Source organism: Clinocottus analis, unplaced genomic scaffold (genome assembly GCF_023055335.1).
Source record: "Clinocottus analis isolate CAN_PGR_092001 unplaced genomic scaffold, fCliAna1.0.p SCAF_18, whole genome shotgun sequence".
Lineage (NCBI taxonomy): Eukaryota > Metazoa > Chordata > Actinopteri > Perciformes > Cottidae > Clinocottus > Clinocottus analis.
In genome coordinates, this window is record NW_027175909.1 from 7,554,666 (window position 1) to 7,579,630 (window position 24,965).

General features: G+C 42.7%; 2 protein-coding genes across 5 annotated transcripts in view; one reads left to right on the top strand and one right to left on the bottom strand.

Moving 5' to 3' along the window:
* Positions 1–13,984: 13,984 nt before the first annotated feature.
* pex2 (peroxisomal biogenesis factor 2) lies at positions 13,985–21,395 on the bottom strand. 2 transcript variants are annotated; one of them, XM_068581977.1, is made up of 2 exons: positions 21,351–21,395; positions 13,985–15,229 (listed from the first exon to the last, which is right to left on the bottom strand). In XM_068581977.1, the coding sequence occupies exons 1-2, from the start codon at positions 21,352–21,354 to the stop codon at positions 14,268–14,270; spliced, it is 966 nt and encodes a 321-aa protein (XP_068438078.1). In that variant the 5' UTR covers positions 21,355–21,395; the 3' UTR covers positions 13,985–14,267. The 2 variants fall into 2 exon arrangements, with proteins under 2 accessions (XP_068438078.1, XP_068438080.1); XM_068581979.1 differs by having other exon boundaries at positions 13,985–15,226; positions 21,351–21,355.
* A 210-nt stretch (positions 21,396–21,605) lies between these two features.
* LOC137788816 (trichohyalin-like) overlaps positions 21,606–24,965 on the top strand; it is an 88,064-nt gene continuing 84,704 nt past the window's right edge. For 2 of the 3 annotated variants that reach the window (XM_068581925.1, XM_068581927.1), the window contains exon 1: positions 21,606–22,067. In XM_068581925.1, the coding sequence (XP_068438026.1) occupies positions 21,885–22,067 (183 nt within the window). In that variant the 5' untranslated portion in view covers positions 21,606–21,884. The remainder of the gene's footprint in view (positions 22,068–24,965) is intronic. The other variant, XM_068581926.1, reaches the window with a different exon arrangement.

Below are 24,965 nucleotides of genomic sequence, written 5' to 3' on the forward strand. Positions count from 1 at the left end.
TCAGGCAGATCTGCCTTTGAATAGCCTGCAGCCAATGGATTTTCTCTGGATAATACAATGTTTGGGACAGAGAGGCAGGGATTAGTCCAGACGGATACATCCACCACCCCCCACATGCCCAATCTAATTAGACTGGAATCAGTTTAAGATGAAAGCAAGCCCTAGCATCACCGCACTAAATACTGGAATTAGTATTCCCCGCATGGGAATTTAATGACGGAGCCTGAAAATCCAATCACATTCACTCCCAGTTTAGCCCCTCATGCATTGGGCCTGGACAATGACGAAACGAAAGAACAACAACAATGATTTGTCTGTCAATAGATATTGACCAACATCACATCTGAGGCCACTTGTGTATTGGCGTTACTATGTTGTCATCATTTAACAAAGATAAACAGCTTATAATCAGATATTTAGTCTGTTTCTGATATAAACCTTTGTCACTTTCTGACATTCGGGGCCATAACAGAAATATTATAACAGAAACTGAGTAAGACATATTATGCACCCATAGTCTTACTATGTTTATGTTTATTTGCAATGCATTAATTCATTAGTTCAGATAGAATTCCTATCATTAGTAATTAACACATATGCAATGCTACTGTGTTGTTGTTTTAGACCAACCAAAAAAGTTAACAGGCATCAGTAAAGTTAGTTATTAATCAGCTCCTTACATCAAAGCCCTGATTGCTGTATGGGATTTGAAACTGTCAAACTATTGATAGCAGGCCGACAGCATCAGATCCTTTTTGGTTTCTATTATCTTTCAGACTTTGAGCCCACATTCGCTGATAAAACAGCACATTTTGAAGCACATATTCATATGAAACATTCTCACAGTCTCTTGACTTTATCTTGCCCTTATTATTATTATTTCTCAACCTAAGTATATGCCATCAAGGGAACTCTATTTTAAAACCACTAAAATGCAAGCCATATTTCAGCTTCAGGTTGGTGATTAACGGCACAGACCGGAAATAACTCCGGCACCTGTGTTCCATCCAGCCACACAATATCTCCTCCACCTGCGATTCATCCACCAAAGCATTACACCTGAGAAATCAGGAAACCATTGTCCCCTGTGCACAAATACTCAACATGAAATCTTATTATTTATTGCTGGCTCTTTTTGGGGGTATGCACCAAAGCAGAACCTGTTGTTTTTTTTGCTAACAGGTGTAATGCAACTTTTCGACTCATCCAAAAAGTCATCCTGCTAAACTTTTCTACTTTTTGCCTCCAGGAGGAAATTCAGTGTGCTTTTTTATTAAATGAGGAGATAAATATTGTTTGCGGCGTTGGCAGCAGTGCATCAGTGGGGAAGAGGACACAGCAATAGGCAACAAAAGGCACAACTCTTGAAGTGATGCATCCTTTAAGTTGGGAGGTAAAGATTAACTGTGTTTTTTGTGGATTTAGCAACACGTCAACAACAGCCAACTCACAAACTTACTCATAAAAAAGGCAATCTAATCTTTTTTCTTAAATTTTTTTCATTTGGCCTGCTTTGGTATTGGCTTCTGCAATACCACATTTGAGGTACAAAAGCATGGAGGCAGGAGTATACCTGTGTTATCGTTGCATTGTTGATGAAGGATACAGTCACTGCTGGCGTTTCTACAAGACACACAGCCAACTAACACATATTTTAAAGTGAAAGAGAAGGAGGAGGAGGTGTGAGGGAGAAAGAGAGGCAGGCCCTAGAGAAAAAGAAAAAAAGACGCAGATAGACAGGCCAACAGGCTGACTGAGACTGAGCGTCATGGACAGAGAGAAACAGAAACAGACAGGAAGAAAGACAGAAAGAAAGAAAGCAGGTGATATAGACAGCAAAATGAGCAAGTGACACAAGTGAAGTGAGAGTGAGAGCAGGAGAGAAAGAAAAGGAGGGGCGACCTGAGAGAAATCAAACATGGGCTCCGTGCAACAGAGGTACGTCGGCAAACGAGCATGTTATGGCAGCCCGCTGGGACTTCCCCGGCAGATCGTTTGTGCTGTTTCCCAATCTGTTCTGAGGAGCGGCACAGCCCCACATGGGGACGCGTGAAGGCGTCAAGATGGGATTGCTTAAGACAGATGAAACAAGGTGTTTTTTGATGCCATCTGGAGCGGACAAAAGCCTGATTTCCTGTTTTGCCTGTGACTCAAAGGGTGCTGTGTAGTTTGCAGAACAGTTCAAGGCTTTTTGTTGTCAGGGCTGTAAATAACTAAACAAATGAGAAGGGAAGTTACAGAGGTTCTGGATCCACATGCCAAAAAACTGAAAAATACCTTCTCTCTTGTTTTTGGCATGTCTCTAACAAACAATCAATACTACAGTTCTCTCATCACTTTCTTACATATTCTCCTTCGGTGTGAAAACAGCGTGTAAAGTGAATATCCTGGCACACACCCATTTACCTCTGGACAGCTACAGTTTTACTTACATTTGCTGGACCCCTGAAACAATACCATCGTAACAGAGATCAAAGTGTCAAGCTTCGTAATATTGCTTTACATTTTAAAGGGCGCTGAGCAGCCGGGCTAAGGTTTTTACAAGGCGCGCTGAGTCGTTGGGGAAATAAGGGAGCAATGGAGGAGGGAATGAAGGAATTTTAGGGGGTGATGGGATATGTCTCACTCTTTGTTCACGTACACATACACACACTCTCGAACTGAAATCATACCATGTGCAGCGGAAGAGCAGGCGGTGAGGAAATAGAAGCTAAATATAAAGTGACATGTCGCATTCCCCAGGTCATTCACAGGCCCTGCACCAAATCACACTGCTCCACAACTTGTCGTTTATCACACACACAAGCCCGAGTCTCACAAAGAAAATTATAAAAGCAGCCAAATAAGTATGCCTTGTAATTTATAGAATCACTGATGAAAGGATGAGGAGATGCATTGACATCAAATTGCTTCATTCTTCTGGTCCTCTTTGTGTATCAACTCAGCATCCTGGCAGGAACATTTGTAACAAAAAGCTTTTTTAATGTTTAAATGAACATTTTAATGAGGCCCTGTATTGCTTTTCCTTTTGAGTCTTTAAGAGCCCTCTAAATCATTAAAACTTGCTCAGTCTTTGATTTCAAGGTCATTTGAAGAAATAAGGCAGCCGTAAGTGGCCCTCAGACCAAAAGTGGCCGATATGCCAAAGACCGCAAATGAATGTAGCCTAATGCTTTTTAATTTGCATTCATCTTTAAAAACACAGAAGAGCCATCTCTAAGTTATAATAGGCTGTGATGGCAGTTGGAGCCCCTCTAGTCATTAGTAGCAATGCAGCTCCTCCAAAATGAAGGCCTTTCTCATCTTGTTTTAACTTAAGCCCATTACAAAGATACATTATCCTGCTGTCCGTTGCCTGTTTGTCTGCATACAATATTTCTGTCTGGCTATGTCAGTGCGTGCCCACATATGTCCGCATGAATTCACCTCCTTTTTCCTCCCAATGAGCATGAACACATGCAACACAGCTATTCGGCAAACACATGCATGAAAACAAAAGATGCTAGAAACGACATGCATTGTTTGTTTAATCACGTGTTATGAGCTGACTCTGTAATTATGTTGTCATCTGCCCGCTTCAACATGCCAAAAGTGGGCCGCCGCAGCATGCCTTGCTCCTCGCTCATAATTCCACACTTTAATGGTCAAAAGCCAGAAAAAAATTGTATATATATATATATTTTTTATCACACTGAAGCCGTTGAGCAGTCACGTACAGCGCTATGTGTCGACCCTTAGTACATATGAGTGTAGGGCGACAGATGCACGTTTTTTTACGAACCGTATTGAACTGATGAGACAGCAAATAACATCGTGTCCTATCAAACACCGCAATGTGGGTCTTTCTTATTTTCTTTTATTCCCCCCACCCTTCCTTTTCAATTTTGCCTTATGTTTCCTTCTCTTCTCTGTTCAATTTCCTCACCATTCTTTTGCCTCTGTCTTTATCTTCCTCTATTCTGTGTATGTGTGTGTCTTTCTCTCGTTTCCCCATTTCTCTCTCTCTCTCTCTCTCTCTCTCTCTCTCTCTCTCTCTCTCTCTCTCTCTCTCTCTCTCTCTCTCTCTCGCTCTCTGCGAGGATAGGTGGTGTGTGTCTGTGAAAAAAACTGAACATCTCCAGTGAAATTGGTTTTCTGTGGAGAAACTGATGGATCACTCTGTGTTCCTGACAGGAGTAGGGGATTGTTTATACCATACGGACCAATACATGTTTACACACATACATACACACATATGCAAGGGTGGGAGGACAAGGGTGTTGTTTATGCTGAAGCAGAATTAATTTCCATGAGCTTTAGATTGCTGTTTATGGGGAAATACACTTTTAAGCTGCAAGAGATGTAATCTAGATTGTAGCATTCCCAACAATGAATTATGGTTTTGGAGGCAACAGCTGCAGCAGCCTTGCTCTCACCCTCCATTTTCTTCGCACACACACACACACTCACACCTACATACACACACACACACACACACACACACACACACACACACACACACACACACACAGATTAGTAGCAAAATGTTGCTGCTTTTAAAAAAAACAAATGACTTCATATCCCTGGCAAATCAGCCCCATCTAACTGTAAACTAGTTAAAACAAAGGAATTATTCCCATTTTCAGCCTGAACAGTGTTAGTATCATTTTTTTTCACACTAGCAACCTCTATTAGAAGAGGTGAGAAATGGTTCCATTACCAGCAATCTCTCCTCCTCCTCCTCCTCTTCTTCCACATACACACCCGCGTGGTACTACACACACACAGCCGAAATGATGGAGGAGAAGCTTGCTTACATTATTATTCCAGAGTCTAAGGTAGCATTGGCTAACACAAGCAAGCAAAAGCTCTAAATTTCACACAACAGCGCGGCAGATGCTCGCTCGCTTGGCTCGCGCATCCACATTCGCATAAGCTGTAACACTCATTTGCAAGCATTTACAAGATAAGACTCGCTCGAAAAATAAAACAGGCCTCAATTTTTGTATTTTGTTCCAACTCTGTCCGCAGACCTCGTCGCTTGTTTCATACACTGCTCCGGTTATGTCGGCCTCCACAGAGACATGGTGCCCTTCAGCACAGATACACACATCAGATGCACCAAACTATTGATTTCTTATAAGTGTCACCTGGATGTCTTTAATAATGATATACATAGAGGCTATATACATTTTAAAATTAATCACACAACAAATCCTAAAGGCAGAAGAAACTGTTTTTATTTTATAGTTTAATTTAGTTTGCTTTAAAACAACATATTGTGGCCGCAGCTAACAAACAGTGTGTCGGCGTCAACAAATACTCAATAATTAATGAATAGGTTCACCAGTTTTATATATTTGTATTAAAAAAATACTTTCCCTATGACATTGAAATATGTCTCTATCGTCTCGTCTCAAGCAAAAGAGTCCTTGATTTCACCTGACGTATCATGTTAAAACACTCCAATGACTACAATTAGTAATGCTTAACATATAACTTCTTATGCAGTCAACTTTTAATAATGTGTGTTGGAAAGGAAAAAGGTTTTCATTCTGAAATTAAATTCATTCCCTTTCTCTCCCCCCCCGCCTTCCCCTACAGTTTTTATCAGCACTCGCGCAATAACTCGAGCGGAGATGGAGCAAATGTATTCCACCCATATGTATGAATGAATGAATGAATATGATTACCAAGTCTTGGACCCTCTCAAGGACAAAGTGCTGTGTTCTCCCTGCATGTGCTGTTGACGGCCTTGTGTGTGTGTGTGTGTGTGTGTGTGTGTGTGTGTGTGTGTGTGTGTGTGTGTGTGTGTGTGTGTGCATGTGTGTGTTTGTGTGTGTGTGTGTGCCTATGTGTGTATCTTTGTTTTTGCCTTGATGCATTTTAAAACCAATGTTCACCTTTGTCCATGTCTCAGTTACGGGTGTACGCACGTCGCTTTGAATTTTTGGAGTTTATTTGTATTTTTGAAGTCGGTGTGTGTACGTATGTGCGTGTGTGTGGGTTGTGTCTTTACGTGCAATTAAAGGTTCACATAGTTTATGTTTGTGCGGAGGCTGTCCTCTAGGACTGCTTGTTGTTGCGTGATGACAATCCACTTCCTCCCAGAATGCACACACACACACACATACGCACGCACACACACACACACACACACACACACACACACACACACACACACACACACATCCATCCCTCGTCTTCCCTCTCCCCCCCTCAGTGACTGTCACATTCAAATGCAGCCGTTTGCAGGTGACGTACCCAGGAAATGCTGTCCTGTAATTGTGTCGCTCTGTCTTCCTACAGTGAGGTAGCCGGTGGCTTGACGCCTGCCTGCCTGCGACACACCAGAATTACCCACTGAGGGGGCAAAGGGGTGAAGGAAAGAGAGGAGGGGTACCATTAAAATGCAAAATCACCACTGCGGTGCAGTGCGGTGCCGAGCTCCCTCACTCTTTCTCCGAGGCAGCCATCTTATGATGGAACGAGTATGTGTTTGATGGTGTGTGAATGTGTGTCCGTTTGAGTCTGTGTCTGTGTGTGTGTGTGTGTGTGTGTGTGTGTGTGTGTGTGTGTTTGTGTGTGTGTGTGTGTGTGTGTGTGTGTGCATCTATATGTCTGTGTGTTTGATAGAGTGTATAGTCGAGCTGCAGCGAGAAACGGTGAGGTGGCGTGGGGTTGGCAGGCGGGTTTGTGTGCGTGTGTAATTTTGTGTGTGTGTGTGTGTGTGTGTGTGTGTGTGCGTGTGTGTGTGTGTGAGGCAGAGGTGATAAATCAGAGCTAGGTAAAGGCTTTTTAATGCAGCGGACCCCTCTCCCAGCCTCCATCTTCTGTCAGGGCTCAGTAAAAGATGAGAGCCCCCTGGGGAACGGCACTAGCCCGCAGCATAGCAGGACTACGCCGCAGGTCACACACACACACACACACACACACACACACACACACACACGCACATACATAAACGGGCACACGCAGAGGCCTGACGCATAGCCACTGACTAGGCCTTGTGAATGAGTGAATACATGAATAACTGAATCTATTGAATGCATGAATATATAAATAAAACTTTCCACAGGAGCCACGTTTATTGATGAACACCCCACAAATAAATGTGTTTTTCAAATGATTTCCAAATGAATTCCTAAATGATTTATGGCTGGTGATATTGCATTTATATCAGAGAAAATATTTTTGTAGAAAACAGAATGGATATTTGGTCCATTCCTGCCTGTGCTCCTAAGGTCAAACAGAGTCTTTGTCGATGATGTGCCTTGAATCTTGAGGCGGCCCCAAGTTTCAGGGGGCCGGATATGAAAAATATGTGGAATTTGCCAACATCTGACAATACTTAGTCGGCAATATATCTCCTGTCTGATAGAAAAATGTGTTCTGAATTGTAGATACGCTCACTTTTCTGGCATACCTTTTTAATTTGACTTTGAGGGGAAACACGCCGTGCTCCGAGATAGACAAGCAGAGATAGGGCTGCTGAACGCTGTGTCGGCCTTTGTGGAGGGGGCCGAGCAGACTCCAGCAGCTTGGCGCAGAAGACAAGCACAAACACTTGAGAACATAATACTTGACAATGAGCCCAGAGTGTCAGTCAGGGGCCCTGCCGAGAAAAGTATGGCATGTTTGTGAGGAGGATGAGAACAGAGACGAGGAAAATGCCTGAGAACTGATTCTTGATTAGAATTTCAGAAGGTTTGGGGCCTCAATTCATGTCTTTTTTTTTTCATATAAATTTGTCATATTAAATAACCTGGCATTTCTCTCCCAGAGGAAGGATTGCACTTTCGCCAAACCACAAAAGCCTTAATCCTAAAGAACTGATGATTTTTTAAATTCACTTCATTTCAAGGGTTTAGCTGAGAGAAAAAAAAAAGACACCAGCATAATGTGAAACACAGGCTGCATTTTATGCCACACTATACTTAACCCGGCTCTGACAGGGTCACGTACAGTATGCTTTAATACATATATATATATATATATATATATATATATATATATATATATATATATATATATATATATATATATATATATATATATATATATATATATATATATATCACTGGTAACATATGGGTCCAGTGTCCCGGTGCTCTTTTAAAAGCATCTCCTGTATTTAGTTTTTGGTTTAAGTTCATATTTGTGCTGCTGCGTCACACAACATTGCATTTATCCACGTTTTCCCTCTTCCACCTCCCATTATCGCTGCACTCACTGATTCCACAAGCCACTGTTCATTGTTAAAGTTTTTCTCTTGCCTTGTTTTTTAAGTCGCTCGATAATTAGTTCGCTGTCTTGGTTGGCCGTGCCGACTGGCCTGTGATGCCGTGTAGTGCTGTGAGTATCAGAGTCTTTAGGAGGAAGGACTTTGTGTGTTTGGAAAGCACCAACTCCACCGTGGAGGTTTAGACCTCATGTAGTACAACAGAACAACATCATAATCAAAGTTTTTCCTTTAGGGTACGGCTCCGTGTTCACTCGAGAGTATACCGGCTCCGACAATGCGGAACTGTACTCACAACCGTGTGTTTGTGTGTTCAGAGGCTGCAGCTCAGTTTGTACTGCAGTCTGTGTGGAGATGAGAAGGTTAATGTGCATGTTTGTGTGTGTTTATTATTCTTTCTTGTGCTTGTGTGTCTGTGTGCATCTGTTGGACTGAGCAGGTTAATGCTGGTTGACACATGCGGTTCACTGATCTCCTGGAGGAGTCGAGACTCGCAGCAAAACCTTCACACACGAGTATCCATGGCAACCACAGAAATTATATTTCTTCCTTCCCCGGCAAGCCGGAGATTCCAAGATGCTGAAATGCACAAATACATTGTCATTACCCGGCAGCCTCATACTTAACAGGGTTAGGCTTTTTCTGCCTGCTGTTCTCATTGTTCAGTGTGTTGCCTACACATGTAATTTAGAAATTCCTGTTACCTTTCCCTGACAGGAACTCCATATTACCTTTACATGCAGAGTTGATGCTTCTCTGTATGCCGACGTGATGCTGTTATTGAAATTATTTCCATCCACAGCCATGATTGTGTTTCTGTTTTGCATACTTTCATATTTTTGTTCTCAACTTGGTTATGGGATTTGGAATATTAGATTTAGTCAATAAATTGAAGAAATGGTAGTCAGATTGTCGAGACATTATCAAATATTCATGTCACTTTATATGTTATTTGGCTTCTTGTGAGGACTGAGGGCCGTGGAGTAGCATTGATTGGCAGGCGATGGCGAATAGCTTTGGCTCACTGTCTTCATCTGTTGTTGCTGACAACTTAGGTCGATTGCACAATGATCAGAGACCCACCTCCACCTAAAAATACAATATTTAATTTAATATACACGTATGAATATACATTGTTTAATTGCCTGAGTTCCAACAATATAAAATATACCTATGCACCACAATATAGGAACAAATTATAGCTACAACGAAAGAAAAAAAGTGACTTCACATTTATTCTGCGCATCATACAACTGGAGACAAAACAAATGTGCCGTTCTACCTATGATAATTGTAGAAATTAGGGAAATTATTGCAGTGAACATCATTTAAAATAGTGCAACTTCAAAAAGTTTTAAAGCATACTGCTTTTAAGCATTCAGTTATCAGCTTGGACACCAAACATCTTTCTCTTAAAAACTACATTGCACTAAAAGGTGCACTCGAGCGCATGCCTCCTTTTTCATCTCTTTGAGGGAAAATTGGAATAAGCACATTGTGTCCTGCACTACATTCCTGAACAAGCAGAGGTTCAATCACATTTGCAGAAGTTATCAAAACTTTCAAAGAGCTCAGCTGGCGCCTTAAGCCACAGGAAATTCACTGGGACATCTGGAGGGATGTGTGCAGATTATTGCTCATTTAGTCTGTTCTAGACATCAGTAGGAAGAGGACTGAGATGGCTAAACACACAAACAGACTGGAGGATGCACACACACACACACACACACACACACACACACACACACACACACACACACACACACACACACACACACACACACACACACACACACACAGGCTTGGCTTTGGCAGATCTAACCCCAGGCCCACCACAACACACCTGTGTATAATCCCTCATGATGCCCTCTAGTCGTTTGTCCAATCCCCTCGCTACTGCTGTCCTGGCTCATCCAATCAGAGGACAGGTCAGGTGAAGTTTGATTCCCTCTCTTTAGCCCTGTGTTAGTGTAAGAGGATGTGAAATATAAAATTCACTGCTGGTCCCTCTTTGGGTTTATTTGTTATTACACACAGCCTCAAATGACTCACGTGTCCAGTCATTTTACAGCAATGTTTAATGTTCAATCAGAGAGCAGAAACAATATTTACAAAGGAAAAACATATCATGTAATTTTGAGATTTGACAGTATAATGTATTAAATGATAACATATAAACTATAATATATATATATACTGTATATATTTTTAAAAAAGTGGATTAGCAATATTATTTTCGTATAATCTATTCCAGTATGAACACAGCTGTGGAAAATAACAATGCAACATATTTAAAAATAGTGATAAAGGTACATAGACAAATAGATAGATGCAGTGCAACACAAGTTTACGAGTCTCTGTCTGCATGTACGCTGTCAGGGATATCTTTGTTCTGATGTGGAGGAGGATACAGCCTACATTCAAACTTTTTCAAGTTATACAGTAGCATAACCTTTATTGACGGGTATCAAAAGATGCAAGACTTTTTTTAAACTGTATTCTCTTGATCTTTGTATTTGCTCTTCCAAACTGCACATATTGAGGTGAACATATAGATCCTATATAGATCCCAAATTATCCTGGGTCTCCAGAACAAAGACGCGGAGGTCAAATTCTGTATATTCCCAAACCGGTGCGGCTCCGTTTTCTCTCAAGGTGTGAAATGCAACCAGACAAAACCTCAACACCACGATAAAAGCTCAGGAAATTACTTCCTTATTTTAGGTTTGATTGATTGTCCCCCTGACCTGTCAGACTGAAGAGGTGGTTAAGAGGAGGAGGCAGACTAAGATAATTGGGCCCGGTGGTATCCAAAGCCCGGCAGGTATTGAAAGAGCTCTCATAACACAGGTACCTGCAGCGGCTGCAGCCCTGAACTCCAGCACACCTAGGATTTCACTACCTTGGAGGAATTTTGGTGTTTTATGTTTGGCATGTCTTTTATTGAATAGATGAAATATGAGAGATACTTGTAAAACCTTCTGACATATTGGACATGCCACAAGAAAAGCAGATACAGGTGTCAGAAATCCTCTGAGGTGTCAACAAATAAATGGTGCATTTTTTGTTTCATCCTTTTTTTTTGGCATGGAAATAATGTCATTTGCTCTTTGAAAGGCATGTCAGTATTTGGAAATATCTACCCACTACAAGAGGGGTGTAATTCCCGTACCTGTTGAAAAGTAGGTAAAAGCTTTCCCCATGAGCTAAAGGATCAGAGAGGGAATTTTGTTGAAGTGAAAAAGCACAGGTGTTTTTACTTTAATTTCATTAGTGATGCATAGGGCTTTCTAAATCCTTCTAGCTATTTCAAATGAAGAGGTAAAAGCCAGGCATAAGCTTAAATGATAACATTCTTTCTCAGAGAAAAATACGCATGTACGAATCAAAGCTATTGTACTACTATCCTTATTATTATCTGCAACCCAAGGGCTCTGTTCCAATTAAAGAATACCACAGATGGACCGTTCGGCAAGCATGCACACAAACGGACCTACAATAGGTACAGTAAAGTACCCAGCATTACAGAGCCAAGAGAAGAGCTTTTTACTTTAAAAACTATTTAATCAGGAAAATCAACGCCTTACATCAAAGAAATGGAGATGAGGGACAGACGGATAAAGAGGCTCATCAAAGAAGGAGATCTAGTTAGGGATTCAACGCCCTAATTCCTTTTCTCTTAAAACCTTCGTCAGAGGGGGCACAGGGCCAATTTGCTCCCTAAATGGCTGTGTGTGAATGGGCAGATTGCTTTGCATAGCCGCTGGGAATCCGGGCTTCTTCCTCTTTTTCTTCTCCACACGGAGCCTGTGAATTAGAAAAGATCCAAAGACAGATAGGCTTAACGGAGCCCTAGCTACCTTCCTTAACTCCAGAGCCCTGTTCCAACTTCCCACTAATTCAATCCATAGGCCTAACACAATTAATGGACTTTAATGCCCTGTTTCTTCTTTATCTTTTCTCTTTTCCTGGGGATTGGGGACTTCAGTTGGAGTTGTCGAGTAATATCTGCAAAAAGGTTTGGATTGTAAGCCTGCCTGAATGTTAAGACAATGACATGTCCCAGGGGCATTATAGTTGATCATATATGCATCCTTAATCTCAAACACCGCTGTACTTTGGCCTTCTGGGACTCACTGTACTTTATTGCATGAAATATTGACAAACAGTCACCCCTCTACAGGCTCTATACACTATATGCATCGCTATAGAATTCATTAGTCAGATGTCCTTGATGTGAGAGGACCTCCGAGTATCCATCTAATGAGCCCTTATGTTCTGTACATAATGTCAAAGCAATCATCGTGTAGGATTGTAACCCCCACCTCAAGGTGAACCGTTTTTCTTTTTTTTAAATCAATCGAGGGTCTATTTTCATACTTCCATGTGCTTTAAACTGTACATTTCATTATATTCAACTTTGCTTTGCACCACCAAGTAAATACAATCGAGCACATAATGCTCTACAAACCTGCGGAAGTTCTTGGAGAAATAAAGATCACATGGTAAGGAACATAAATAATTTAAGATCCTGTCAGTACACCTACCCAGTACTCTTCAGGGCATGTACGCACCTCATGAGGACAAATATCTCCTGCTATCCTCTCCGCTCAACAGAAACATTAACCTCATCTGAGTGCAAGTGTGTGTACGTCTGTCTGAGCCGGGAGATCTGAGACCAGCTCTCCGCAATAGGCTTTCTATCACGCCTGCAGTTCCGATTGATCGTCTCGGCAATCAGCAATTAAGCCCTAGTGATCAGAGCGGGAGAGGGGAGGAAGGGGGAGGGGAGAAGAGGTGGGAGGTAGCCCCCCGCCCAACCTTACTCTTCTCTTGTCAGCCCAGGAAAGGCTTCACTCAGCTGGGGTGCGTTTGGCCCGGGGCTGGGCTCACTGGTGGAGGTTAACTCCAGCATAAATAAGCATCTTTGGACTCATTACAGGGATTAGAGAGTAATTCGCCTGCGAGGAAGGAGACGACTGCCAGGGTTTTGGTACAGTTTACTACAGTCTTATAGGGGCGAGGGCCCTGGAGATTACAGAGGGAGAGAGATGGAAAGGCAGCAAAAGAGAGAAAGGCCAAGGGAAAAGAGAGGCTGGCTGTCAAGTGTGTGTGTGTGTGTGTGTGTGTGTGTGTGTGTGAGAGAGTCAGTCAATCCAAGCCCCCGGCTGCCCCCTTGATCTTGAGCATGTTGGGGTGCTGTGAAAACGGATAATGGGAGTTAGAACGACCGGGCCTGTCTAGAGAGAAGTGTGCTGATTGTTATAACTTTCCCTCATCTCTCTCTCTCTCTCTCCACTTAACTAAATAAACACCCAAGAGGTAGCACTCTATCAATTTTAATGATGTTGAAATACAATTTAGGCACAAAATACACAACAAATGCTAATTTGGCCATGATGAGAGGCATCAGAAATTCCTCCCATTATTAATTCAGCTGACTTTCTGCATTTTTCATCAGAACAAATATTCCCATTTCAACAAACACACACACACAGATACACACGCAACCAATTTGGAGCATAAATCAACACGTTCACTCATCAAATATATGCCGTGTGGTTCTCTGTAGTCTGTCCAGTGCACCAAAGACAAATAATTCTGTCCAAAGTCCAGTTATGGAAACGGAAGGGGCAGAGGATTGTCAATATATGCACACATATATTAAACATAGCAGGTCTGTGTGTGTGTGTGTTCAGGAAAGATAGACATCATGAAGACTGAAGTCCAGTCATAAACTCGTATACGACTACCTTGTGAATCTTTTAATTGTTAAACCACATTTTTTTTCATATTTTGATATACTTCTGTCTTTACAAAATATTATTGCATGATAAAATTGAATTATTCCATACATTTTTCATAAAATCTGATAAACTTCATAATTCATCCGGACAAGAACACAAACGTTGTCAGTCATGTGAACGTTAATGTGTGTATTACTATACGTACGGCTTTAAATATATCAACCACCATTTTACATTTTAATGAGTCCCCGAAATTACGAAATAAACTCAGTCATGGCAGCATCTTCACATCATCATCATCAGCCAATCATCTCCACCTCCATCTTGACCGGCTCAGGCTGGCCTGCCTCTGCGCCACATCTGGGGCAGGTGAGGTAAGCGTCTGCAATGCTTTGGCTTTTGATGCAGTAGTAGCAGAAAACATGTTGGCAGCCCACTGTATGAGGCATCGTGGGCCAATCGCTGCACAGTCCGCACTCCTTCCACGCGCCCGGCCCGTCTGTCGCCCCCGCCCTGTCAGCACCGTCTCCCCCCAAAACAATTGAAAACACCGTTGCCTTCAGTTTCCTTGTATTGATCAGCGGCAGCAGGAAGATGAGGAACTCGGCGAAGCCGTGCCACAGCAGCTCGCGGTTCATGTACTGGTAGGCTACGTCCCGGACCACATTGGGTTTGCTGAAAACCGCCCGGGCTCCCACAATCCTTTCAGCCAGCACAGGATGGCGACCTTTTCTCAGGAACACAAGGAAGTTGATGAGAATTGCGAGCTGTGCGATACTAGAAACAAAGGTCAGGCACCTGCGGAGACTCCGTTGGAGTAAACCGCCGTCTCTTTCAGACACGGGCCCTCCCGAGCTCAGGCACAGCAGCAGGCTGTGGGAGCGCTCCTGGAGCCAGCGCGGCCCAGCAGTGAGCAGGGCCAGACCCAGCTTCTGCCTGCGAGACAGCGGTCTGTAACGGGGAGACGGGGACCGGGTGTTGTGGTAGCGTAGACTCAGTAAAGACTGGCCCACGGTGGCGCTGCCAGAATAAAGTGTGAACCTCCACAGAAGCAAATGGAGCAGGGCCCTCAGTTCAGGCTCCAGCGGGGTGAGCAAGCCCGGCCGGCAGTTGTGGAAGCACTGGGAGAACTGCGTCCATACCAGCTGCTCCAGGGACGAGTCGAGCTCCAGGGCATCCAGCTGGCTGATGCGTAGTACTGGAGTCTTCGGGTCAACACCGGTCTCTGGACCTTGTTGGTCGTCCTCGCTTTCCAGACCTGCTGGAAAAAGTGTAAATATGATAATCAGATTTTTTTCGGGAAATTCACGAGTGGACTTCAATTTTGCACACAATAAATAATACACAAAAAGAAAGCCTACTCATTTTTGTTTAGTGTCGGCCTTCAAGCCGAGATGTCACGATACTGTATATTACACACCAACTTCCTTGTTGATGAAATACATTTTGGTTTTCCACTGAAGTGCATGAGGGCATCTATGCAAGTAAGGAGACAGGTTTTTAATTAACAAATTAAACAGGAGTAAAAAAAACTATGCAAAACAACAACCAAAACTAGAAAAATAGTAAAAAAGTTCCTCCTAAAACTACCATTAATCAAGTAGTAGTAGTAATAATAGAAAGTAATAATAGAATGTCTCGTGACCTTACATTATTAAATACCACATAAACTTACAGCCAACTCCATACTTGTCTATTAAAGTCAGGGGCATGAACAAAATATGTACAAAAGGTACAACTATTAAAAAGGACAACTAGGTTTTTGGGAGGAATGAGGCCCTGGAGGTGAGGCCCATCCTGTTTGGAGGGTTATTTTTTCTTTATACATAGGAGCGGAAATCACTTTTCACATGTAAAACCCATCCTTAATGCAACCTTTGAGCTGCGCAATGCCGAGGAGCAGGGGGTCTTAGACTGCTACACACACACACACACACACACACACACACACACACACACACACACACACACACACACACACACACACACACACACACACACACACACACACACACACACACACACACACAGTAAAGCTTGGGGCTCTTGGTGCCGGCTCCCTCTGGAGATAGGGGTGTGTGTACAAATCACATCACTAGGGATTAGGCTAACGGCACAGTCTCTGGTACACCGTAAACATCTGCCAAATGTGGAACAATTTTCCTCCCCCTAGAGTCGACTCCATATGGGATCCCACCATTGTGAAGTCTGGGCTATTTTGCGCTGCATACGTTTCCAAACCGGCTCCCAGTTCCCTCAGTTTTATCTGCCCTTTCCTCAAATGAAACGCTTAAGAAGTGGGAGACTAACTAACGCAAGGAGAGACAGAGCAAGAGGCCCACAGAAAGAGAGAGAGAGAGAGAGAGAGAGTGAGAGACAGACAGAGAGCCATGGATAGAGAGAGAGAGCGAGAGAGTGAGAGAGAGAGAGAGAGAGGCCTTTTTTGACAGTGGCTTTTGTGTCTCGCTGAACAGGATTTGTCACGAGGCTTTAAAAGAGATTTCAGACGGGTAAATATGGCAGTTTTGACAGAGAGAGAGAGCGAGATGATGGTCACTTTAGACATTTCTCAAGGAGGTAAAAAAAAAAAAACATTTAAAATATACGGTGGCAATGCTCGGGTTTATTGTGGTGCACAGGACCATCTGTGTATTCATGATGTTTCAATAGAGCCAGGATACACCGACCAACTAAGTTAGAATTAGCAAATGAATGAAAAAAAAGAGTGAATTCACGCCGAAGTAAGCAGGTGTGACAAATTCATTGAGCTGCATTTGAAATGCTGCCATGTTTAGTGACTAGAACTTCGCCTGTGACGGAAGTGGAGTTTGGCTTTAAAAAATAAATAAATGGAGGTAGTAGGACTGCGTATGGTAACCAATAAACAGGCTCCATTTGTTTAGCGTAATCTGAAAGTTTTTTCCTTGATGGGAGAAAATGTGGAGATTATGTGCCCGTGTGTGTGTGTGTGTGTGACTATGTATGTTTGATTTGCAGAGCTCTCATACAGAGCTAAATTAATCTATCAGTGCATGGAAAGACACGCACTCACACTCACACTAACACACACTCACACACACACACACACACACACACACACACACACACACACACACACACACACACACACACACACACACACACACCCTCTCGGGAGCGCAAACCCGACCGGGTCCAATATTCTTTTCAAAGCCTTTTATCGAGCAGTTTACAAGTTATGAATGAATATGTTTTATTTGGGGAAACACGTTATTGACAGCCACCTATCAATAGTAATGTGACTATTGTCAAGGGTCTGTCAATATTAATGTAATTATGATGTAGAGGGATCAGAGGGATGCCAGAGTCGGGGGCCAAGTAACATCTCCTGCCCACTGCCATATCAATAGCTGGGATTGCTATTGACAGCTTCCCTTCAGACTTGCAGCACTTGCCAAATATATAACAAGCAGACACTTCAGTCAATGCCGGGCTGCCTATAAAAATTAAGCATTTGAATTTACAGGGCTCTTGCCATGGACGGCTGGAAATCCATGTTCCTTATGTAATAGTCAAAAGTCACAGTCAATGTCAGTGTTTACAGAGCAGTGGCGAGGTGTGTGTGCTGCAGACTGACGATCACACACACACACACACACACACACACACACACACACACACACACACACACACACACACACACACACACACACACACACACACACACACACACACACACACACACACACACACACACACACACACACACACACACACACACACACACACACACACACACACACACACACAATTCATTGATTTGATAATTCTGTCGCGGGTCAGCCAACCAACGGAGCCAGAGACAAAATGCCCTCTCCTGGTTGTTGGGCAGCTGAACAAGCAGCAGTCAGAAGGCAGGTGAGAAGAGTTCACTGAAGATCAACAGAACATCTGGAGTCTTGCTTTTCTGTCAAAGCTGTGTAAAATACTTTTAAAAGATCTTCTTGGGAATATTAAAAGGTATTTTGATTCAGGTCAGATGATGCGTTTCCCCCCATTGTTCCTTTAGCCTGTGCATCTTGTTCTGACAAAGATAGCGCACTGACTCAAGGCTGACGGCCATAGCTTACAGACAACAACAACAACAACAACAACAATATCCAATCTAACTGGGAACACACTGCAACATGGCTTCAAGGCAAAAGGGCCCATGATCAGTGTGAGGAAGGAGAGACGCGGCAACAAAAGCGTACGGAGCGTCAGACTGAAGCCTCGCAGCTGCACCGGGTCCTCTGGAAAATAGACAACGGGCGGTAATGACAGCCGCCAACAGGAAGATACAGATAGACAAAGAGACAGAAGCGCCAAACAACGCGTCAAAAATCCCTCCGCTAGGAGCTCTGAACTACTGTCTGCCGATACAGTGAAGGGGGGAAAAACTAGGGGAAAAGATAGCTAAGGAGGAAAATAAATGAGGGAGGGGGAAAAACAGATAAGCGCCAACCCTCCCTTGGAGCTGACCTTGAGACTGACGGTCACAATAAAGGAGGAGGGGACATTCCCCAAGCATATGCGGCTCAGCCTCACAGAGGTGCGGGCATCCAGGGAATAGCCTATAGAAGGAAAAAATGCTGCACTTTCTTCTTGACCTTGGCTTTGGTGTCTAGGGAGGGGATGAGGGTGTTTAGGGCAGGGGACTAAAGACTGAGGGATGCTGGGAAGGTGGAGCATCTCTGGGTGGGGGATTGCCTTTTGCCTTTTCCGCAGCGGACAAGCGCTCCAAAGCTCCATGCCATTTGGAAACCCTGTTTCCAGCAGTCTTAGTGCAGGGCTCAGATTCCTATGCACTTAGCTATGGTTGTTAGCGTAACATATATTTGCTGAAATAATAAATAAACGTTCACTTAGCTTTCTTTGATGCTCGTCCCAAGAAATAGGCAGCGCATTGCCAAAGCATGCTGGATATCAACTTTACATTTTCTTGTCTCGTTCATGTAAATTAATTTGTGTAAAAGCTCTGGTGAATAGAACCTATTTCTTTGAGCACTCCAGTATCGTTTTTTTCTTCTCCTCTCTCTCCCTCGCTCTCTCTCTTTATTGCCCTTCTTTCGCCAGAAACGAGTGCAGGCCTATTAGCCGTGGCCTTCTAATGTCCTCACTGTGAAAACGGATGAGAATGTCAGATTCAGAACTTTTAAGAGAGTGATGTCATACAGCAGACCACAGGCATTACGGAGACGCTAAGATTACCCAGGCGGTAACCAGACTAATTGTTATGAGTCTGTTTCATGAAAAATGAATGTGTTCAAATGCAGAAGGGTCTTCAGGCTGTGTGTGTATGTGTGTGTGTGTGTGTGTGTGTGTCACACACTAATGCTTTATCAAGGCTCTTCTCTTTTTATAATCACCCAAGACTCCTCCGGGCCACGGGGTAAGGGCCAAGTTAATGCCGGAACACAAAAAATTACACATCAGTTAGAACAGCACGTCTGACATACAAAAAAAAAAAGTGCTCCGCTTAATCTGGTTTGCTCAGAAGGTAAATTATTTAGAAGAATTAATTGATTTCATGAGTAGGAAGGTTGAGTATGCTGGGGCTGTATGAGTAATAAGTACAGGGGGTTGCAAAAAAAACAACTTAAAAAGTAATGAAACATTTAAAAGGGCACAGGCACAATGCACGTAGAAGAAAAAGCGGAACAGCTAGTAAATGAGAAGTGAAGTTGTGTCTTCCTTAGGAGTCACAGAGAGAGCACTGGGGCCTCATCGCATGCAAATACAATGGGTTATACACTAAGGAATATTTGGTCAGTTCAGTTTTTTAATCTCTGTAACAATTACAATTAGTGTGGGAGTGGAACCATCTAAACTGAGGTGGATATTTTGTCTCCAGTGAATCTTTCAGAAGGTGAAGGCCACGGCATGATGAGAGACTGAAGAATTTGCTACAAAGACTCTACTTTTAGGAATCCCTCTTTTATATCCGTGATACAATTTGGAGAATCGGATGGCTGCCTCTGCCAACTGTACCCATCATGACAGGTCCACATGCTACAGGGAACTTTCATGTCAGTTCGGAAGTTTAATGCCTTGGTTTTCCAGTCAAAATGTACGCTTTCGAGCAAGAGCACTAAAAATATGAGGAAAATAATGTGATACTTGGAGATAACTGAACATGATGGAGCGATGTTAATGCAAGTATTTAAGCACACTGGATATTAACAGCTGCAGTAGGGATACACATCGGTCTGCCAATATAAAGTCTATAGCTCGTAAGTATGGAGAGCAGCACTGAAATGACAAAAATCTGTCTGAAAATACATGAGATAATTTTGGAGATTGACATTCTTCTTGAAAGCAAAAGTTAAACTTTAAAACCGTTAGCATGTTGTTCAGGAATAATAAATGAATGTGTAATGTGATGTCTTTTGATCTCTTAGATGACAACAATTATTAACCTAATTCAGGAGGGTGGAATTCTTTCCAAATGAGTGCACAGATAACCCCTCTTGCCTTTATCACTTTCCATCATCTGGAAACTGTATTAAATGACCTTATGACCCAGTGACATCACAGCCCAATTTAACTTCAGCGACTCTTTTAAAAACACACTCATTACACTAAGTGTTTAGCTCCAGAGGCACATGCCTATCATTCAATCCCATGCAACCAGCCGCTCCATATTCTCCTCATAATGACATTGTCTCTTAATTTTTTAAGCCCATGCCCATCAGTCTTTAACAACAACAAAACTCAAATCTGCTCCATTTTGATAACAAGGCCAAGGCATTATGTGATAATCACAGAGGGGATTAGGTTTTGGCGCAGGGTGCAAAAGCAGTGCAGTCAAAGCTAGTGGAAAAGAGAGATATAACCAAGAGAGAGATAAGAGTAGAGGCGTAATGATTAGAATGAGAGAGGTGAGTAGTTAGTCTCTTAACGATCAAAAATATCAACTTTACCTTGATTTGTGGAAGGTTTTGGTCTCTGTCTCTGACTATTTAGTGGAATAATGTAATTATGTGCAGAGCAGTATACCATACTAGTAAAGGATGACACACTCACTCAGTAAGTAAGGTTTCCATCCAAATTTGCAGATGTCAAATATACCTGACAACATGACTCGTGATGAATACCAATTCATAATAGTTGATCGTTTGAACCGCATCTATTATACGCATCAACAATCGATATGATTATAAATGCAAATATCAAATATGCAGGTGAAGGGGCACACACAACACTGACAGACAGCACGAGGAAAGTGATGATATTATTCCACGAGTGGTTTAAAAGAAGCAGAAGTGGCGCATTTAAGCTTCCTGTGGGACTACGTAGAGTGTGGAAGAAAAATAACACAATCTTGAATTTTCGCTAAAACAACACAACGAAGTTATAATTACCCATTCTTTTCAAGGCAAAGACGAGCTCAAAGCCAGTCTTCCCTGATGAGACGAAAACAACATGTATATCCGGGTTGTGGGGCTATGCACCGCCTCTTAAAGAAAACACACCAATGGTGTGCTGCCACGTCACGGTTACGAAGCCCGATGGTGCAGATGAGCCAATCAGATCACACAGCGCCAACGCAGCGGCAAACTGCAGGGGGCGAAGCGTCGGTCTGATTGGAAACGTTTTACGATTTCAAAGTCCTCCGTTGTAGTAACGGCACATAGCGACCAATGTGTTGGTGAAGCCACGGTAATTAACGTAAAGTAACACAGAGAATGTCTTACATGCACTTAAAACGCCATGCATTGTCTGTTTTCCCCTTCAGGTTGCTCAGCAGTCGTCTGATAACGTAAACTTATAAGGCTGTGCACAGACTCAACCAGAGGAACGAGTCACGCTCTTAAGTGGTTTCTAAGCCTGCGGGTTTTGTCGCATAAACATTGCGTGAACTTTATTCGAGCCAGGCTTAAAAAACGTGCACAACTATGAGCCTAAAGACAACACCAGCAACCTCTCCCTCAAAAGAGGAGCTGAGAGATGCCGCCAAGTATCCCGGGATGGAGACGGACGACATTAAACAGCTCGTGCACGAGTTCAAAGGACTTTACGAGCAGAGGTTGGCGACTCTGGAGCTGGACACAAGTGCAACCCGAGAGGACCTGCTACAGGTGAGTACATTGAGGAGTTTGTGATCGGAGACGTGGGTTTAAACCCAAATCCTGACATCATAGTTGTCTGAGGTTGTGATGAGTTGGTTTTAGTTACCGTAATATATGCAAGTTGTGTTGCAGCATAGACTGGTGGTCACAGTACTTTGCAGCCTCATTTGGTAACCATCCAGGGTACTAAACCCTGTACACAACATAAATTATGTTTAACAAAAAAAGGAATTATTGAGGACCCCCTTCAGATCCAAAGTCTCCACAGGAAGTGCAGTTTTCTTGCAACATCCATTGTCATTAGGTTGTCAACCATCCAATAGAAATCAAAGAACATCCGTTCCACCGTGACCGGTGCATCAGAAGATGACCTCTGTCCTGTCAGACAAATGACAGGAGGAAGCACAGGGGTGCTTTCATAAAGCCGCAGCACTTGTAACAGGTGGCAAATTGCATTATGTTTCCATCTGAGCGGCTGGGATCAGGAACACAGATCCACGCTCATATTTAAAAAAGAGAGGTTTCTAATCATCAGGATTGTTATGTGACATCATTTAGCTACAGAATGTAGCCTGTGTGAGCTGGGCTGTGCATCAAAGCAAGTGTAACAAGGTTTCGGAGATGGGTTTCGGTCAGCCGGCCCCAGTCGCGGGCCTGCTTAACAAGGTTACGCGTTTAGAACTCAGAAGCTCTCGAGTCCTAAAGGTTGATGTGGACAATTAATCATAAAGCTTGTCCATTGAAAACACACAGCCCATTCGTCCATGAACCCATTGTATGTTTATGATTTTTTTTCTAACATGTTAGAACAACCTCACAATTATAGAATACATATGAAGTGTATTTTTTTCTTCTTATGCTTTATGGCAGCAATCACTGTGAGGGACTGAGCTGGCACGAGTGAGGAGCCCCAGGTGGAAATTCAAAAGGAGGGTTTTTATGAACCCAAAAATAGAGCAACAACTTACATTTCATAATTAACAAAGTTCTAGGCCCACACATGAGGTCAACGAAACAGAACTTAAGCATGGCTATGCTAAGTTAGCTTGAACTAAATAAAACTGAACAGGCCAAACTGTCTTAACAAAACTAAACAAAGGGGTAACACAAGGACAATGATGTGGCTGACATTTGGTACATTCTGATTGGCCACTCACTTCCTGTATTTAACAGCTCTGCTTTAGGCCGGCATCTTTTGTTCCAGCCTTGCAAGATGTCCCTTCAACAGCAGCGGCTCTCTCAACACTGGTATCTTAAAGTTAAATAGAATTTAGGACGACTTAAGGCCACTTCATCAAAAATACAAACTAGAGCGCAACTGTACTATAGTTAGCTAAGTTTGTCTCATTCAAATATGAATTAATGTTCTGCCAACAGTACTAAAGTGGGAGTATGATACATGAAACAAAAGCTATGTGTTGCTATCAGTTGGCTGATGTATAATTACGTTAGGTCAAAAGGTCAATAAACTCTAAGGGGTAAAAGAACTGTTCAGTGTAAATTACAACAACAAAAAAGGTGCCTGCTAGAGACTTACTCGCATTCAAATCAGGTGTGGCTGATGGCTGTTCCACATCTGGAAAACAGGAAATGCCATAGACATGGATGTATTTTCAGTTTAATAAAATATCAACCCTTGAATGTTATCTTAGCTACTGCCATCTATCTACAATGTTTTGTAAAGCCACTCTACCTGAAGCTATACATCAGTGTTGTATTATGCACCAGGGAATGTTATAAACCGCTTGTTGACTTTTTAGGCTGTAGGGGACGGACGCTGTATGAACACAGATGTACAGGCACTCTAAGGCAAACTTGTTTTAAAATTCAGAGGCACTCCCTTTTATCAAAGCTACTATCATTGTATGTGTACATGCTGTCTGGCTCCCTGTGCGATCCCTTTAAGAAACAAGTGTATAAAAACCTGAGATAACCTGGAACACCGTACAGAAGGAGTGTGAGGATTTGCTACATTATATCATTGTTGGAGCATGTTAAGGTGACCTTTTCTTTTCTGAAGCATAAAATGTAAACCTAGAAGTGCTTTCTTCCAGACACAAAGCAGCCGCCGTCAGGTAATAGCATCATTCTGAGGCTGCTCCCTTCATAAACTAAACATAAAACTAGAGCAGGTGAATATTTTCCACAAAAGGCAACAGAGCTGCTGTAAATCTGATGTAAGAGCATCCTCTGCTCTGATATCGTGCACATTTTACACAGCTTCCCTTGTCGGCAACTTGTTGCTGCTCTCGTTTTGTGGGTCCGACTCCAGATGTTAAAACGGCATGGAGCACCTGTGGTAGAATCAGAGCCTGTGGCCTCGCTTTCAATATACCACAGTTTATGTCAGTTGTCGTCAGATGTGTGTTTTTGCCACAAGGTAAAATATTTTACAGCCCCTCCTGTGAGACTATTGATTCCCCACCCCTTGTTTCTCCCAGTTTCTCCGATTCTTAATTTCAATGGGACTATTTTAAAAACACACGGGTTACATGAAGCTAAATAAAACATCACATTTTCAGATTTTGTTATCCTGCTTGTCTGGGGAGCTTTCATGTTTCCCTCGTGAGGCCATCATCGGAGGCGTATAGTCCTTGTTTTTCTCTGTGTCAAAGTGAGAGCTGACTTCACGTTGACATTTGATGAATCTTGGGGACATTATGCATCTCACTTCTGTAATCTGTCAACTTAGAAAAAACCAGACTTGCCAAGAGGGTGTACTACATTTATAGATCAGGGAAGATGGCACACTGTCTTTGCAACTCTGTCTCTTAGCCTAAGAGAAGAACAAAGTTTCTAAGTCTTAGCAACTAAGTTCATATTGCAACTAATTTTCCACAGCCATGTATGTTCACTGCTCACTTTTGGCCCCACCAGGAAGTAGGAACTAGTTGCAGGGAGGAAACG